Here is an 18,370-nt window from a genome sequence, read left to right on the forward strand (position 1 = left end):
CACTGTCCGATTGGCTGCAGCAGGTCTGAGGTCGCTATGTGTGATCAATATCCCTAGTGTGTGTGTGTGTGTGTGTGTGTGTGTGTGTGTGTGTGTGTGTGTGTGTGTGTGTGTCTTTATGCATAATCATTGTAGGTATTTTTCCATTTGTTTAGGATCCATTGCGAGGTCAATAGTCTCCATTGCTTTTGGTCCTATTACTATTCAAGGACATGGTTCATGTATCCACCCCAGACAACAGTGTTTAGGGAGGTGGATAATGCATGTGAAACATATACAGGAAAATTCAGCCAACACTCAAATCAAATATCAAATGGTTCTGAGTAAGCCTATGTAGTTGGAGACGCATTTTTGACGGTTCCGTAAATGTGTATATAATGTGAGCTTTGATAAACGTATGCTATTCTCTACAATACTCCCCTGTTTTCTAGTGTCCTCGTCTGGATTCTAGAAATAGGGTTGGTCTTTAATTCATTGGTGATAATGTAGTCTCGAAGACATTGCTAAAGAATCGAAAATGTGCGTGTGCGTGTGCTCACATGTGTGTGTCGGTGTAAGTGTGCGCTGGAGATCAAAGGGAAGCTGGGTGTGGAGGGACAGTGATGGATGGACAATGGCAGAGTCTGAGAGCCCCCTCGTGTTTTGATTTCAGGGTTGCTACGGTAACCTGCCTCCACCCTCCCCCCATCAATGCGGGGGTAAAGATAACGCACATGTAATGCATTTGGATGGAAATGCATGAAAACACACACGCACACACACGTACACACACGTACACACACGTACACACACACACACACACACACACACGTACACACACACTCACGTACACGCGTAGACATTAACATTCCTGGCCTCAGTCATTCATTTAATTTACTCTTTCATATTGTTTTACCAATGCCCACACACTATAACTGGGCAGCTGAGACTTGTTTTGTTGCTTGCAAGCGAAGGTGAACTATATCTCTTTCTCTTTGTGTGTGTGTGTGTGTGTGTGTGTGTGTGTGTGTGTGTGTGTGTGTGTGTGTGTGTGTGTGTGTGTGTCTCTCGTCCAGTGGGCCACGGTCAGAGCGAGGGAGATAGGATGATCATCAAGGACTTCCAGGTGTACGTCCGGGACTCTCTGCAGCACATCGACCTGATGAAGGCCCAGCACCCCTCTCTGCCTGTCTTCATCCTGGGCCACTCCATGGTGAGCCTCCCCCTTCCTCCTTCTCCTCCGTAGCTCAAACACTTACCACCAACACAACCTCTACCTTTTGACCTCAAACAGTATCTGAACCAACACCTCAACCATCACCTCAACCATGACCTAAACCATCACCTGTACCATGACCTGAACCATGACCTAAACCATGACCTAAACAATCACCTGTACCATGACCTGAACCATGACCTGAACCATGACCTGAACCATGACCTGAACCATGACCTGAACCATGACCTAAACCATGACCTAAACCATGACCTAAACCATCACCTGTACCATGACCTAAACCATGACCTAAACAATCACCTGTACCATGACCTGGACCATGACCTGGACCATCCTCTAAACCATGACCTAAACCATGACCTAAACCATGACCTCAACCATGACCTCAACCATGAGCTCAACCACCACCTCAACCATGACCTCAACCATGACCTGAACCACGCCCTCAAACATGACCTCAATCTCTACCACAACCATGACTTCAGCCTCCACCTCAAACATGACCTCAACCACCACGTCAAACATGACCTCCACCTATACGTCAACCATGACCTCAACCACCACCTCAACCAACACCTCAACCTATACCTCAACCACCACCTCAACCACCACCTCAACCACCACCTCAACCAACACCTCAACCTATACCTCAACCACCACCTCAACCACCACCTCAACCACGCCCTCAAACATGACCACAACCTCTACCTCAACCATGACATCAACTGCCACCTGAACCATGACCTCATGGCACACTTTATGAGCTACAACAGTGAGTCAACCCTAGCGTTCGCCATCGAGATTTCAAGCTTGGCTATTTTTGTTTGTTGTGGATAGAGTCTGGACGCATCTGTGCTAGAACAACGATGCAATACCAAACATGGAGTTTAGGATTCTCCGGCCAACGCTGTTCTAGGCTAACTAAGTTTGACACCTGTTGCTGAAAAATGTGTACATTGCAGCGCATTCAAACTCCGTACATTACTACGTTCAAATCTTGCGAAAGCTGTAGCTCATAAAGTCGAGGTTTGACTTGATGTTGGTTGGTAGAATGATAACAACATCTGAGTGGGAGGTTACCAAGCGTTGTTTTTTGTTTTTTTTGTCATTTGGCAGAGTGATGGTTCAAATTTAAAAAGGGAGGGTTTTGCTTTCAATCAAAATGTCCAAACGAAATGCCTCCAAACACCTACACCGACTCATACACATCTGACTCGCTTGCACAATCAGCTTAGCTTTTGTTTAATATCAGGGCCTTGAAATCGGAAAAGAGGGCAGATTTTGTGCTTTAGAAGACTAGTTGAAACTTCCATTCCTTATTCCCTGGGCAGAAACCAAGAACAAAAACAAAGTAAGTAGGTCATTCTGAATCCCCACCTGTTGGGTTTCAGTACAAGGACAGCACCACGTTCTTCATCCTCTTCATCATCACCCAAGCCCCTGCTGCCTGTGACTCACTGTTTCAGCAAAATCACAAACAAACGGACACGCAAACAAGCAGTATAGGTTTCAATCGGCGTTCATTCCCCGGGCGAATGACTCACGCAGCAGTAATTATAAGTTCCGGCTCCGATCAGCACTGATTGAAACATGAGAGCCGGTTGGACTCCCTCATTTTTGGCGAGATGCTATGATACGCGTTTGAGTTCTGGGCCTTGGCGCGTAAATGGCAGGAACAGCATGCAACGGTCGTTTTGGTTTCAACCGAGCTTAAAAAGAGAGACCAAAATAGGCGAAAGATATTAAAAAGGAGTAACCAACGTTACATTTTTGCTGGCCTCCATTCAGCGTTCTACTGTTTCCTAACCCTGGTTTCTACTGTTTCCTAACCCTGATTTCTACTGTTTACTAACCCTGCTTTCTACTCTTTACTAACTGCTTTATACTGTTAAATAGCCCTGGTTTCTACTGTTAACTAGCCCTGCTTTCTACTGTTTCCTAACCCTGCCTTCTACTCTTATTACTAACCCTGCTTTCTACTGTTTACTAACCATGAATTTCGGCTTGTTCAAACCAATGACAAAAAAATACTGAAAGATATACTACTATAAAAAGAACCTGCATACAAGTTAATGTTGGTGGAAAGATGAAATTGTTATGCTTCGGTCCCAAAGGAGGAGTTAACAACAAGACCCAAAGATGAAATATCTGAAATGGTATCTGAAATGGTTGGACTGGTTCTCCCCCCCCCCATGCCATTTCATCTAGCTCTCTACCGATGTTGAAAAGTTATCAAACAGTGATAATTAATGCTTGGTGCCATGGTGGTGCGAGTGTTCAACTGACTTCAGACCTGATAAGCGTTGTTGTGGGCGAACAAGTTGGGCTCAATAGTTTCATTGGTGACTCAAAAGTCGGCATTGTCGTGAACGCCCGACAGGACTGCATCTCATCCTGTCTTTCTTGTTCAATAAGGGTTGTCAAAGGGCAATGGAAATACACAAACATCATGCGGTGTGTATTTCCATTGCCCCTTTACACATAAAAAACAGTGTGTGTGCGTGTGCGTGTGTGTGTGCCAGGTGTGTTGCTTTGTTCCAGATCGGTAAGCGTGTATGTGTCTATGAGTATAGCATATTGGTATTGTACACGCATGCTTGACTTGGGTTGACTCTGATGGCAGATGGTGATAAGGGGAGAAGTTGTGTGTGTGTGTGTGTGTGTGTGTGTGTGTGTGTGTGTGTGTGTTTGAACATAGACAACCCAACCCCTCTCTATTTTTACTCGTCGGTGCTATATTCTTTTTCTCCACATCAAGACACACTCAGTCTTTCATGCCCCCCCTGTCCCTTAATTGCCTTCTTCAATCTACTTGGAAGACTGCGTGCGTTTCATGTCCGCTCTCTTTAATCACTTTGTGCCTTAAACAACCTTTCTTCTGCCTCCCTTTCTAAAATCCTCTTCACAGGCTGCCATCCCCAATCTCTTCTTTAATCATGAAAACAAGTCTTAAAAACTACACTATCTTCTCTCCCACTTTGAACCAGTTCCTTTGCTTCAGAGAACTCTGACATCATGCCCCTGTCACCGTGCTTCTGAGGGCGGGAACACAATGATCTCATGTGAAGCTCGTTATCTTTGGACATCTTTAAGATGAATTTCCTTCCTGCTCATACTCAGTATTCAGTGTATTGTTGTTTCACGCTCTATTGTGGTGTAGTTGGCAGTTATCCTTAATATTGTTCTCCCCATCTTTGTTAGGAAGCAAGACCCCATCAGTTTCTTTAGTTGACTTGTGCCTCAAGTGAGGGTTATAGTTTTTGACAATTTATAGCACATTAACCGTTGGCATGATAACAACAGTTTAATCCAGACTCTTATCAACGGCTTTGCATGGCAGTGTTGTTGAGGGTTCTCACTTCCTCCCCAGGCACCCCACTTTCCTGTTTGACTAAGATTATCCCTGGCTTGTCATCACAATGCTCTGTTTAGTTATTAGACAAATAGTTTAGTTATTAAACAAGGACACTGGAACAATAGAAACCATGTGGCTAGTATACACAGGCGTATTTCCATGGACACTATCCTGTTACGGTAGTGGTGTTTTCGTTTGTTTTTGTTATGCTTCGGTCCCAAAGGAGCAGTTAACCACAAGACCGGAAGATCAATGAGTTATACTGTTTCTACATCCTTAAATGTTTTCCAGAGTAGAACATTCAAAGCTCTTTTGATATGAAATTAAAAATGTTATTATAATTTGCTTTTGATTAACGGTCCGCTGGCTCGATGATGATAATAGTGAGCACAACACGACTTGTGTCTTTAAAAGTGGTTAATTGATGCCACTGGTTGAGGTGACTTGGTTTGTTTTGTTGTGGACTTTGTTTTACTACCTGCTAGCAGGTGACACCACACGCCTTGATGACCTGCTAGTGTTCTTCTCAAAGTAAAAATGTGTCAACTCAATAAACGGTTTATTCGTCACGTAGCCATCTCGACAGCAGACTGCCACTCAACAAGATATGGTCACTTGGTCCACCCGTCCACGATCGAGCGACATGTCTGTTTGCGTTGAGGTTTCCTATTGAAGCTCCAAAGTGTCAAGTTGGTTAACCACACGTCCGGGCTGTTTGCTCAGTGAAAGCATAATGAATGGTCTTTCTCCTGGAGCAGAACCGTTGGGTTCATCTTTTATTTATCCCATGATTTTATCTATGGAAAACACCTGCCATTGGCAAAGCGAACCATAGCGGTATACCTGACGGGTGGGTTAGTACATACAGCCTTTTACATGCCTTAATCCTGTGTTTAACCAGTTTTTCCCAAATGGCTTCTATAATAATGGTGATATGAGTTGCACCATTCAAACATTCCTGTTTTACATTTACGCCAGTAGTTTTTCTTTCTCTTTTTCCTAACACATGTTCAGTGAAACTTTTTTCCAACTCTTTTTTTTTTTCCACACTTAATCCTTTCCACCTGACCTGGCTGGCAGCCCATTTCAGCTATGAAATCAATGTCATCTTCATCCCATTTCTTATTTCAGACAGTATTATTAGTTGCTCTCACGCTATGTTTCTCTCCGTCTCAGAATATATCTCTAACTCAGATCAAACTGTCTCTAACCGTCTGTCTGTCTCTGTCTTTATCTAGGTCTGTCTGTCTGTCTTTGTGTGTATCTTGCTCTGGCTGGCCCGGTCACTTGTAGTCTTTCTCTCTCTCCCTCTCTGTCTGTCCCTCTCACCTGTCTGTCTGTCTGTCTCTCCGTCCTGTGTGTGTCTCTTGGTCTGGCCGGCTCCCTCTCCCCTCTCAGTGGCCATTAGCTGCGTTTCCCCTCAGCATTCCTCACAGCTCCCCAGGGAACGGGAGGGCCCAGGGCCTCTTTTGTGCTGCTGAAATAAAGTGGGTTGACAAAACGCTGCGCCTCGTAGAGTAGTCAATGCGACGGTATTGAAAGCTGAAACCGATGATATATGATCTTTGAGATTGCCCTTTTAGGACCACAAAACGTTTATAAACACACAGAAAGGTCAAAGGAAATTCCTTTTCTTGATTTATTGTCCTTGGCCAACGACCGGACCCATTTGTATAGTCTTTATAGGAGGACTTTATTGAGTCCTCACATCGAGATCGGGTCAACAGATCTGATTTCATTGATGGTATTTCCAGTTGTGCGCCGTGGGCGTCTTCAGACCCACACTGGGCGTGAGCTCTGGTTCTGTGTGCGTGACTGAATGTTTTCCAAAGCAGCATTCTTTGACTTAGGGCTGACCCCAAGGAGGAATTTGGGGCAGATGTGTAAACAGTATTATTCATAATGTCTAATCCATCGCCTACCTGCACGCATGTAGGTACACACTCACACACACAAACCACCACACACACCACACCACACACACACACACACAGTTGGACAGCGCCACTGTGTTTGCGTTAGACGAGTGCATCCAAATATTTGTAATCATTGAATGATAACGGCACAAAAGCCAGCCATCAATCAAGTCAGTGATTCTGAGCTCAGCATCATCTGTTTAAATAAAACTTCTCTGTTACCCATCCGGAGAGAAGGAGTGCGCTGCTCCGTGTAGAACAGGACTTGCAGTGCATCAGATCAGCCCTATCTGATCTAATAGGGATACTGAAGCAACAACATTGGCTTTATCTCACTTTAAAAGTACAAACTTTTAAAGTACACGTTAAAAGTTTGCCAGACGGATGTGTCTGTTCACAGGGTCAGACTGTATGAATCAGTCATGTTCTCAGTTTGTTTAGTGGTAGCCCTTAACATCACAATGTCCTTGTCACAGTGTAGTTACACAATTTGTAACACAACACACTTAAGCCAAACCGTAATTCAGTAGTGGTTAAAGTAAAGCTAGATATGCGAAATCAACCCAAAGAGAGCGATGCAGGACCACTATGGGAAGCAGGTGGGTCTTGGATCACCCTGAAGGGGTTTTCCACCATTTTCACCTTTTTCTCACCTTAACCCCTAGGTTAGGTTCCACAATGGTGTGACATATTAAATACACGCGGTTACAGCGCTCATTACACAGTACTTACTTATATAATTACCCTGTCACCGGACGCTTTCATGTGAAGTAAAGTGTAACCGGTTGGTATTCTGATTGATTGCTGTGGGTTAACTTTAGTGAACTGTGAATGCCAGTGAGAGTATGCCTTCGTCCACTTCGGGTTCTACAAGTTCAACTTTAGGGTCACTATGCTGTTCAATGGGAACATTCAAATGTGAGTCTGTGTGTGTGTGTTTGTGTGCAAAACTCATCCAATGCCCTCGATACATACTGAAGGACTCTTTGTCCTCAATCTAACACCCCTCCAGTCTCTATCACTCTGTCTCTCCTGTCTCCCCCTCTTCCCTGTCTCCATCTCTGCCTTCCTCACCTCCTCTTCCCTTAAACTTTATTTTTCTCATCTTTTGCTTCTACGAACTTAAGCTCAATTAAAATATGCTAATTGACTGCAGGAATGTGTGTGTGTGTGTGTGTGTGTACTGAACAAAAAAAAACACCCTTGAGCAAAAGGAACAGAGAAAATGGAGAGAGAGCCACTGACAAAGAAGGGAAACTGAGAGAGAACTCGCGTTGGTTTGGCTCTTGAAGTGGGATTCTTGTGGTGGGAAAGGCTGTGTTTGTCATGAGGGCCGCGTCTCTTTTCAGACGCTCACTCGATCCCTGGCTCCTGCCTCATGAATATTCAAATTATAAACTGACAAAGGGTGTGCAGAAACCCAGCGGAAGCGAATTGATCAATTAAGAAAGAGGTTCTCTGTCCCTCACTCTGTCGCTGCCAGTGTCTCTGTCTCTCTCTCGATCTGTCTGTCTCTACCTGTTTTTTTCTTCTCTGTGTCTCTCTGTCTCTCCCTTCCTCTCTCACACTCTCTCTGTAAACAATTGTCTGTGTCCTACATTCATCAGTATATAACTTGGTCATTCTCCAGAATAACATGAATTACCAAAAGACTAGTGCATCGACCAGCCTGGAAGAGATGGTATGTTAATTGAATATGCAAAAAATCTTTGCTCGGAATCTCTGCCAAAGATTAATATCCTGCTCCACACTGTTTGTGTGGAGGGATCTCCCAACCAGCTGTGAACAGAATGACTGGGATGGAAATCCACACCCTCTTCTGGAATCAACACATAGTCATACTGTTCTCTGCTCCATAACCCCTCACCTAATTCTAGTTTGGGAAAGGCCCTAAGGAAACTGGTATGACGACAATCATGTGGACTACAAATCTCATGATTTTTATTTTCTGACTTCTAAATGGCCTACTAAACACTAAATTAAACTTGTATTATTGATGTAACAGTATATGTCATCATTTGATATGTAATGTATGATATGACATTTCAAACCTCATATCTTTATAATTTTAAAGGAATATTTTCTCATCATTATTCAATTAGAAAGTCCCTATCTTTATTAAATGACTTGCATGATTTATTATTTTCTATAATTTTCACACTGTTTACTGTGGTTTTCCTAACTTTATCACTTAACACTGTGGTTTGCCTGAACCTCTTTTAGTTAACTATCCAAATCGAAGGTAACGTGTAACATGCTAAATAATTCACTGGTGATTTTAATCGTGATGGGTGTCTTCCTGGTCAAGGTGGTTACCTTTTACACCTGGCTACCACGCTGCATGTTCTACAGTGAGCATGTCGTTAGTGCATCTGATACCTTAATGATTTGGTCAAGCAATGCCACAAACCACTAGGGACTCAATGTATGTGTACAAACTCAGTGGTTCTGATACCTTAATGGATTGGTCAAGCAATGCCACAAACCCCTGGGGACTCAATGTGTGTGTACAAACTCAGTGGTTCTCAACCAGTCTAGTCTCAGGACCCACATGTGAATGAATACTTTATTGTCATTGCCCATGTCACAAGTACAGAGCAGCGAAATTATTAACAGTTACATCCCGTCCAAGAAACATAAAAGTGTGGGGAGACAGGACGGAGGGACTGTCGGGGCGCACGCGCTCCCTCATTATTAGATTAGAAAGGAAAACAAGAGGGTAAACAAGGGGAAAAAAGGGTAATTCCCAAACTAGGCTCCTCTAAGGGGGGCACAGTGTAGGCATTAGCAAAAAAAAAACTCAGCACATAAGCAACATATCAAAAACATCACAAACACATGTGGGAGGGGGGGAAGGGTGCATCTGTCTGCATAACAACCAGGGGAGTGGAGAGATATCAGCCTTCCAGGGCCGAAGTGGGGGAGCCGAATAAAGATAACGATTGCTTTGGGTCAGGCCGACTCTTCAATTTTCGCCTGCCTTAAGTCGTATGTGACCATAGTCATCAAGTTCTGTCCCGTAAATAAGGAATGTATTTACCAAATATTGCAGTGTTCAGCAGTGCCATGTCGTTAACTGTTAGAAACATGGAGCGCAAAAAAAACTGCAACAAGTGGGGTTCAACGCAATAAAGTAAAGCCAAACATGTAGTAAGCCAAATATGAATGAACATTGAAATTCATTGGCTTCTTTCTAATGATTATGGTCTGGCCTAATATGCCCTGCTACCCACTCAAACTGCCCTTGTGACCCACCAGTTAAAAATCACTGTACTCACTGAAAAAAATATCTAGATTAAAAGAGAATATTTAGAAATGCTGTGGTAAATATGGTTTAATATGGTTCTTATTATTTAAAAATATGTTTTCCTTTGTCCTGTTTTCCATGGATGTTTTGAGTTCATCCAAACACACTGGAAGCAGGCTGTCCTGTCCTTCCCACTGCTCTCCACTGGCCATGGCCTTGAAGCAGTAACGTGTGGATAAAGGGGGCTCTTGCTCTCGCACAGCATGTTTCTGTTTATGTGACCATATAAGGGAGGCGACCCTTACTGTTTGTGACTCAAGTGTTTGTCTTTTGTTTACCACTAGGGCGGGGCCATCTCCATCCTGACAGCGAGTGAGAGAGCCAATGACTTTGCGGGCGTGGTACTGATCTCTCCCCTGGTCCAGATGAACCCGGATTCAGCGACGCCCTTCAAAGTAAACTCTCCATTTACCTTCTAATACTGTTTTCTCTGAATTATTTCATCATATTCTCCCCTTTCCGTCCTGTCCATGGTCCATTTGGCTTCTCTTCTTCATGGTTTTATTTAAACAGCTGAAACACACGCATCAGTTGACTCTTACAATATGTCCTCAGATGCGTTGGTTTTCCTTCTCTCTACTGACTTTCTTTTATTTTCATGGTTTGTTGCTGGAAGATCCCTACGCTCTCCACATTCTCCTACACTTCTATACTCTCTGGTCTTGTCTCATCTCATCTCATTTTCGTCCGCTTATCCGGGGTCGGGTCGCGGGGGGAGCAGCTCAAGCAGGGGGCCCCAGACTTTCCCGGGCCACATTGACCAGCTCTGACGGGGGGATCCCGAGGCGTTCCCAGGCCAGTGTTGAGATATAATCTCTCCACCTAGTCCTGGGTCTTCCCCGAGGTCTCCTCCCCACTGGACGTGCCTGAAACACCTCCCAAGGAAGGCGCCCAGTGGGCATCCTTACCAGATGCCCGAACCACCTCAGCTGACTCCTTTCTAAGTAAAGGAGCAGCGGCTCTAATCCAAGTTCCTCACGGATGGCGGAGCTTCTCACCCTATCCCTAAGGGAGACGCCAGCCACCCTTCTGAGAAAACTCATCTCGGCCGCTTGTACCCGCGCTCTCGTCCTTTCGGTCATCACCCAGCCCTCATGACCATAGGTGAGGATAGGAACGAAGATCGACCGGTAGATCGAGAGCTTTGCCTTGCGGCTCAGCTCTCTTTTCGTTACAACGGTGCGGTAAAGCGAACGCAATACCGCCCCAGCTGGTCCGATTCTCCAGCCAATCTCACGCTCCATAGTACCCTCACTCGCGAACAAGACCCCGAGGTACTTGAACTCCTTCACTTGGGCTAAGGAATCATTTCCTGGTTTCTCTGGTCTCTACTTAACTCCTCTCCTCCTCTCATATATTTTATTTTCCTTACCCCTTCTCTCCTCTTTGCTTCTCTTCATGTTCTCTCCTCTCCTATGTTCTCTTCTCTGCTCCTTTTTCTCCTCTCCTTTCTTCTCTCTTCTCCCCTCTCTGGTCTCCTCTTAATCTCTCCACTTCACTCCTCTTCTCCTGTCTTCCTCTCCTCTCCTCTCCTCTCCTCCTCCTCTCCCCTTCGACCGTCTTCTCTCCTCATTTCCTTTCCTAAGCGGTTGTGTTTCTGTTCCCCTTCAGGTGTTTGTGGCCAAGGTGATGAACCAGTTGGCCCCCAGCCTCCCTCTGGGCTCCATCCAGTCCAATTGGATCTCACGGGACCACAAAAAGGTGAGACTCTGCCGTGTGTGTGTGTGTGTGTGTGTGTGTGTGTGTGTGTGTGTGTGTGTGTGTGTGTGTGTGTGTGTGTGTGTGTGTGTGTGTGTGTGTGTGTGTGTGTGTGTGTGTGTGTGTGTGTGTGTGTGCGCGCGCGCTCAGGGGTTCAAACAATATTAATGTAAATGACAAGCTTTTTCAGGTTGTAATTTACATTTTCATTTTCCCAAACAACCTTTGGAAAATCTAGAGGCAATGTTTTAAAATGTAACCTTTGTGCCTGTTAACCTTTTTAAAATGCAAAAATGTGTAGGGTGGAAAAATGTGTTTGCCTGTCCGCAAAGAGCGATTGGGTTGGTTGTAGAGGTGTAACGGTACACAAAAGGTACAAACGGTACGGTTAATAGTTAAGGGGAAAATTTAAAAAAAAAACTCCTTGTTTCTTAACCCGTAGATAAGCAGCAATGAAAACACAGATAAACTTTGTTATGGCATTTGCATCTCTGAATTCCCAGACAGGGGTTGTTGAAATAGTGTTGTGAGCTCATGTTTTTTTCTCAGCAACGGTGATAGTAACGCCTGGATGGTGCCTTTTCAAAAGCGTATGCATGTTAAAGTGCTGTACGTAGACACGGAGAGCCCTCTCCATAGCCGGAGAGCCTGTCGGAGACCCTCTCCGTAGCTTACGTGCGCATCCAATATTTTTTAACTATCGCCATGAACCTATTGGTCGACACAACGGAGACGACAAGGGCTGTGGTCCTCTAACAAAATCATTTCCTGAATCACTTCTCCGGTTAGATTTTGCACCTTAATTACTTTGTCCATTGTTTAGTTTGCACCTTAAGGACCAATAAACCCCCAAATAAGATTTGGAGAGCTTTGGAAGTTTATTTGCAACACTGCTTACATGGTTTGTAGTCAACATATAAGATACATCGGGCGGCGAATTGCATTGCGTATCCGACATCCCGACGGAGAGTTGCTGAGCGAGTCGGAGCAGAATACTTTGGCTTAACGGTCCGGGCGGAACTCCGACTTCAAGTTTTAAATACCGCATTGTGAAACAAGCCTTTACATTCGCCATATTAACGCTATGTACGCCACATTTACGAACCGCGGTACACCTCTGTAACCGCACCGAAGTGCCTGTACCGTGACGGTTCGGTACAAATACGTGTACCGTTACACCCCTAGTTTGTTGTGATCAGGGGCCCGGGGCCTCTCACGCTCACTCTACGTGTTTGTGTTCCCGTCTTCCAGCATTCCCCATTGTACACAAAACACCGCCCCACACCTCACACACCTCACACACACACCTCACACACACCTCACACACTGGAGCGAGGTGGCTACTGCCTGGGCTCAGTGTTGCGGTGTCACCGCTGTGTCTCTGGAGCAAGGGTGAGCGTGACGTGGTGACTGCAGTTCCCATACTGCTCAACAGCTTGTGCTTGGATCTGCTAAAGGAAGCCGGCTGAGCCCCGGGGGTCGTGTGACGCAAGCCTCCCCAGCCTTAATGTCTCCCCGCTTTGACTCTGCCTCCTGCTGTCGGCCTCCCTCCAAACACTTTACGTTTAAAAGGACGGGACCCGGAAGGTTCCACGCTCCTCCATTGTTGTTTAAAAAATACAGCCCCCCCATTGTACGCCTGACACGATGTACAAAGCAGTAAGTCGCGCTCTGTCCAAGTTTAGTCAAGCTTCCTTGCGCCTTATTTCCATCACAAGGCTGTCGGAGCGTGTTGGTTCGTTTCGGCGCGTGTGCGCGTGTGTGTGTTTAATCCCTGGTGTCCATTTTAATTGATTGGTCTTAACTAAAACGGTTAGCACTTGTATCAGCCTTTTTTATGCAAATTGGTTCTGCTCCACGCTCAGGTACGCTCGCTCTCTCTCTCGCACACACATCGGCTGCTCCTCAGATAAGGCTCTCTCTCTCTCTCTCCCTCTCGCTCTCCCGCCCGTCCTCCCCCCCCACTCTAACTCGTCTCCTCGTTATCTCCCCCCCTCCTCCTCCTCCTCCTCCTCCTCCTCCACCACCTCTTGTTAGGTGGAGGCGTACGACCAGGACGCGCTCAACTACCACGGCGGGCTGCGCGTGTCGTTCGCCATGCAGCTGATGGGGGCGGTGGAGCGCATCCAGCGGGTGATCCCGGCCATCGCCTGGCCCTTCCTGCTGCTCCAGGGGGACACCGACAAGCTGTGCGACATCAGCGGCGCCCGGCTGATGTTCGAGCAGGCGGCGAGCGCCGACAAGAAGCTCAAGGTACAGGAGGGGCCGGGGGTTCACTGTGTTTTAGAGGCTAGGTTTGTCCTTTGGAATTGTGGTGATAAATTGATGTTGAGTTGCATTAAATCAAACTTTGTTTGACGGCATTTATTTGTACCGCTAGTGCTATTCTCCACCCATTGGCATCGAAAAAAAAAAAATTCCCTCCCCTGTTTCTCACCCTCTCTCTCACATGTCTTCATCTTCATCATTCCCCCAGGTATATGAGGGAGCCTACCACGCTCTTCATCACGAACTACCAGAGGTTTCCGAGTCGGTCCTCAAGGAATTAACGTCATGGTTAACAGAGCGACTGTCACCTCCCCAATAAGAATCCTATGCTCCACCCACTGTACCCAGCCTCAGCCCGACAAAGCCCCCTAGGCTCCACCCACTGTACCCAGCCTCAGCCCTACACAGCCCCCTAGGCTCCACCCACTGTACCCAGCCTCAGCCCTACAAAGCCCCCTAGGCTCCACCCACTGTACCCAGCCTCAGCCCTACAAAGCCTCCTAGGCTCCACCCACTGTACCCAGCCTCAGCCCTACAAAGCCTCCTAAGCTCCGCCCACTATCCAGCCTCAACCCTACGGTAAATAAGAATTGACTCCGCCCACTATTGCTCAACAGCCAGCCTACCACTGAAGGACACTTCAACCACTGACTCATGCCCATCGCAAGACCTCAACCACGTCACTAGGGGTCAACCCCAAACAGCAGAGGCGGCCTAAAGCTCAGGCTGACTCTGCCCACTATCCTGACCGCAACCCTAGAGCACAGACTTGCAGACTCCTCCAGCACTGATGGCTCAATGCACTTCAGTTTTTTCCCCAGGCTTTCCGGGCCAAGGTCCTGCCCCTCGCAGTCACCCGCCCCCCGGCCCCAAGCCCAGCGTGCCCTGCGTGTTGTTCCGCCGTCCCACACTGTTTTTACTGGTCTCGGGAAAACCACCAAGAAAACATCTGTGTTGGGGCCCCACTCGCATAGCTGAGGATAATCTATCAAAGCTGGGTCTCTGCTGAGAGATAAAATACCACTTTACAACATGGCATTGATCTATGTCTACGGTTAATATTATTTTTTATTATGTGTTGTTGTCCCCAGAAGGCTTTTATTTTGATGGACTAGCCTATTATGAAGTGACTGACACCCCAACACCTGGCATCCATAGCACTACTCTGGTCACGAAGGTCGAGGGGGAATTAAATTAATTAAAAAACATTAGAGCATCTAACAACTTCCCTCCCGCTCTCTCCTATAAATATTGATCTTTCCGTCAATATTCACTCACCACAGCATGGAGGGTCAGGGAGCCAAATGCCTCTCACACGCACCCCCGTGACCCTTGACCTTGGCAGGGTCACGGCCGAGAGCAACAATAGAGGATGACCCCAGATGTCATTTGCTCTTTATTAAGGCAGTGAAGACGGCATCTGTGGCCCAGCCTGAAGACAAGTGAAGTCGTCTTCAGTGTCTTACTGATGATCATCTTAGTTTACACATCCTCACCTCAGGCCTCGTTCATTTAGTGTTTATTTTCTTCTGTCTTTTACCCTGCCGTTTCTGGCATGCAATTTCTTTGGCGTGTCTCTGACCTTGGTTGGGTAGTTGGGTATCCCATCCCTTTGCCCCAGTGTTGTTTATTTACATTCCCTGTCTTTTTTCGCAGCTGGTCTTGCCTCTTGCAAGCTGTAGTCTCAGACTGATCCAGCTACGTCCTGCATTCCACGAGTTGTCTGACCTGATTCGACCTTGGATCATGAGGTGTGGGGGGGGGGGGGGGGGAACGCTCACATTGCGCAACATTTTCCCCGTAGGGATCAGAGATCATGGTATGGATTCTATTGATATTTGGGTTATGGTTTGTTTTCCAAAGTACCTTAATTAAGACTCCCTTTGGCCACGAGTACATTTGAGATGTTTTAAGTTCAGTCGAAATAGATCACTAACAACTGTTTGGACTGTTCTACTTTTCTTTACCTCCGTACTACAAACGAATTGCAGCAGGAATTCTGGGCGTCACTCCTTACGGTATCCATGGTGAACCTTCTCATGCGTTGCCACGGAAACATCCTTCTTTTTCTTTCCGCTTTTTTTTTTATTCCCATATGTTAAGTTACCCAAGGTAGCAGGTTTATTGAACAATACATCCTCTCTTTCTTTAAGCACTATACATTTTTTTATCAGTGCTTTTCGACTCTTTTTCAAATCCCTCTATTGTGTCTTTTTCTGTTGTAGCCCTGTATTCATATTTCTCCTCTGACCGTGTCAGGAACCAGGGTGTCTCGTAGTTAGTTTTTTTATTATCTCAACCCTTTCATACTGCACAGAAGTGGCAGGTCCCAATTCCCCCCCCCCCCCCCAAGTTGCCGTGGAGACAAGCAGGCATTGTTCTGCCTTCACAGAGGCTGTTGTTTCTATTCCATTGTCGTGGTGCCATAATGGCCCCACACCGCCCCCAGTGGTCAATTATCACCACTGCAGGAAGGTTCGAAATTTGAAGAGATGTCATTTGTTCGAGACAACATCCCACAGCTCAGACAATTCCACTGGGACATATTCCAAGAGTCCACTGGGAAACACTTGACAATCCACATTGTTATACTCGACTGTTATGGCTGCGTGGGCCGTCGCGGCGGTAGGGTGTGCGTTGTTATATGTGCACCACCTGTGATGTCACACGTACAAATCGAGCCGCCGCGATTAGCATCGGACGGCAGTGGCGAGAGAGAGAGAGAGAGAGAGAGAGGGGGAGTGAGCGAGAGGCTGACTCTTTCCGTAACCATGGCAGCACCTTTTTGAAAGGCAAACTTGAGGAGTATGTGTTTGTTAACGACCCAGATCAGGTCTGGCCAGCAGCCAATGATGTCGTTCCCTTGTTCTAAAGGCTCAAAGGGAAAAGGGGAAACCACACACGGATGAACAAGCAAACAACCATGTGTACTAGCATCCATATCGCACTCGCTCTCTCTCGCTCCGTTTCACCAGGAAACAATTTCAGAATTGATTTGTGATTGCAGGTGTATTTAGATCTATCTTTATTTCCTGAGAGTTTATGGCCCATACCCTTTTACGGCTGCTCTTTGAGGTCTTTATGGCCTGATATATGATGAGATGATGTAAATAACATAGGAGGACATGGGTAGGAGACGACGCAGATTTTTTTAAAGGCAAAGCCACAACACAAAGAAACATTACATCTAATTGGTCCAAGGGTTAAAATCGTTCTATCAAAGTGCCACGTAATTGGACAGCAGGTTTGAAGACAGCAATATTCTTTAATATTAAAAAAAAGGAAGATTGAACTTTACACAATGACTGTTTCCTCTGTGAGCTGTTGCATGTGAAATAGTGGTTTGAAAACCTTAGCCATGTAGCTCTTTCGTGTTTGACTTTAGTTTTCCCTATAACGTATAAGGAAATTACACTTAACCTGAGCGAGACAGGTTGCGGTGGTTGGTCCTCAGGCAAAATACATATTAAAGACCAATAGAACTGTTCAACCTGCACTTTGTAGCTTTCCTACTGCAGCTATTGACTAGAACTCTCACTACAACGCAAACCACTAGATGGTGCTAAATGGGTAAACGTACATAGTGCAGGTTTAACTTTGGAAAGATAGGACCACATTAGTGAAAATAATGGTTGATGTGTCAATCTCTGAAGCACAGGGCTTTCTATCAGTTTAGCTCTGGGATAACTCATCAATTAATAAAGCTATAATGTATATAGATCATTACTTTTTTTTTTTAAAACAAAGCAACAAAGAAAACGTGTATTTGATTTGACATTCTTCAGTATGTAGTATTTTAGATTGAGGTTTTTAATTTTTACTGTATCCACTACTGTCAAGAATAACACTGTAGGACAGCAAATAAGTCGTATTGTTCATACATCTTGAAATTGATATTAATGTGGGTATATATTGCTGTTATTTTCTGAACAACATAGATAACCCTATTTATACAGACGTGACTTTTGTGCATTTTACTTCAATGAAATACGGCATGAAAAGGCACTTTTTATATTCTAATGCAGTTAACTAATTAGGTATTGTTTTACATTGGGTGCACTTTTAATGAACTATTGTAAGTTCAAATAGGTAGAAATGTAAAATGGTTATGTGTTTAAAACAATTTAGAGGCGTTTTAAGAGTCTCTGTTATGATTCCTCACAGACTATGTATTTCTGCTCATCTGTCAATGTGTCGTGTTCATTCAGATGTGGTCTCGTCTCGTCTGTTTCTGAAAAACGTTGGTCTTCAGTCTCAATTTGCATTGCTGTAAAAAAGAATGAGTTTGTGTTTATGCGTTTCTTCTAAACAAATTATGGATCTCAAAGAAGTTGGAACAACTGACCTACTTGTGAGGTGATTTTGTTTCTATTCTTCGTTTTGCAGTTCTCCTTTGAACCCATTGTCTGGAGGTCCCACAACCACAGTGAAATGAATACTTAGTAATGTAATGCCACTGGAAATATGTTTTAGTGTTTTGTTGAAGGAATGTTGATCTTTTTTCCTAGAAATATGTCACATGTTGCATATTTCCTTGTGCCTTATATTCCGTTCCAAGGACTGTGCGTGTTAGTTTTGGCAAAACAATGGTCATAATGTAAATGGTTAAC

The 18,370-nt window shown here is 45.3% G+C and overlaps 1 protein-coding gene across 1 annotated transcript; it reads left to right on the plus strand.

Moving 5' to 3' along the window:
• The first annotated feature begins 313 nt into the window (after positions 1-313).
• mgll (monoglyceride lipase) lies at positions 314-17,496 on the plus strand. The gene is made up of 6 exons (XM_056594762.1): positions 314-323; positions 1,056-1,192; positions 10,079-10,189; positions 11,406-11,495; positions 13,530-13,745; positions 13,969-17,496. Exons 1-6 carry the CDS (start codon positions 314-316, stop codon positions 14,077-14,079), a joined length of 675 nt encoding a protein of 224 aa, XP_056450737.1. The 3' UTR covers positions 14,080-17,496.
• Positions 17,497-18,370: the final 874 nt, after the last annotated feature.

This window comes from Gadus chalcogrammus, chromosome 1, assembly GCF_026213295.1.
Source record: "Gadus chalcogrammus isolate NIFS_2021 chromosome 1, NIFS_Gcha_1.0, whole genome shotgun sequence".
In the NCBI taxonomy this organism is placed as follows: Eukaryota; Metazoa; Chordata; class Actinopteri; order Gadiformes; family Gadidae; genus Gadus; species Gadus chalcogrammus.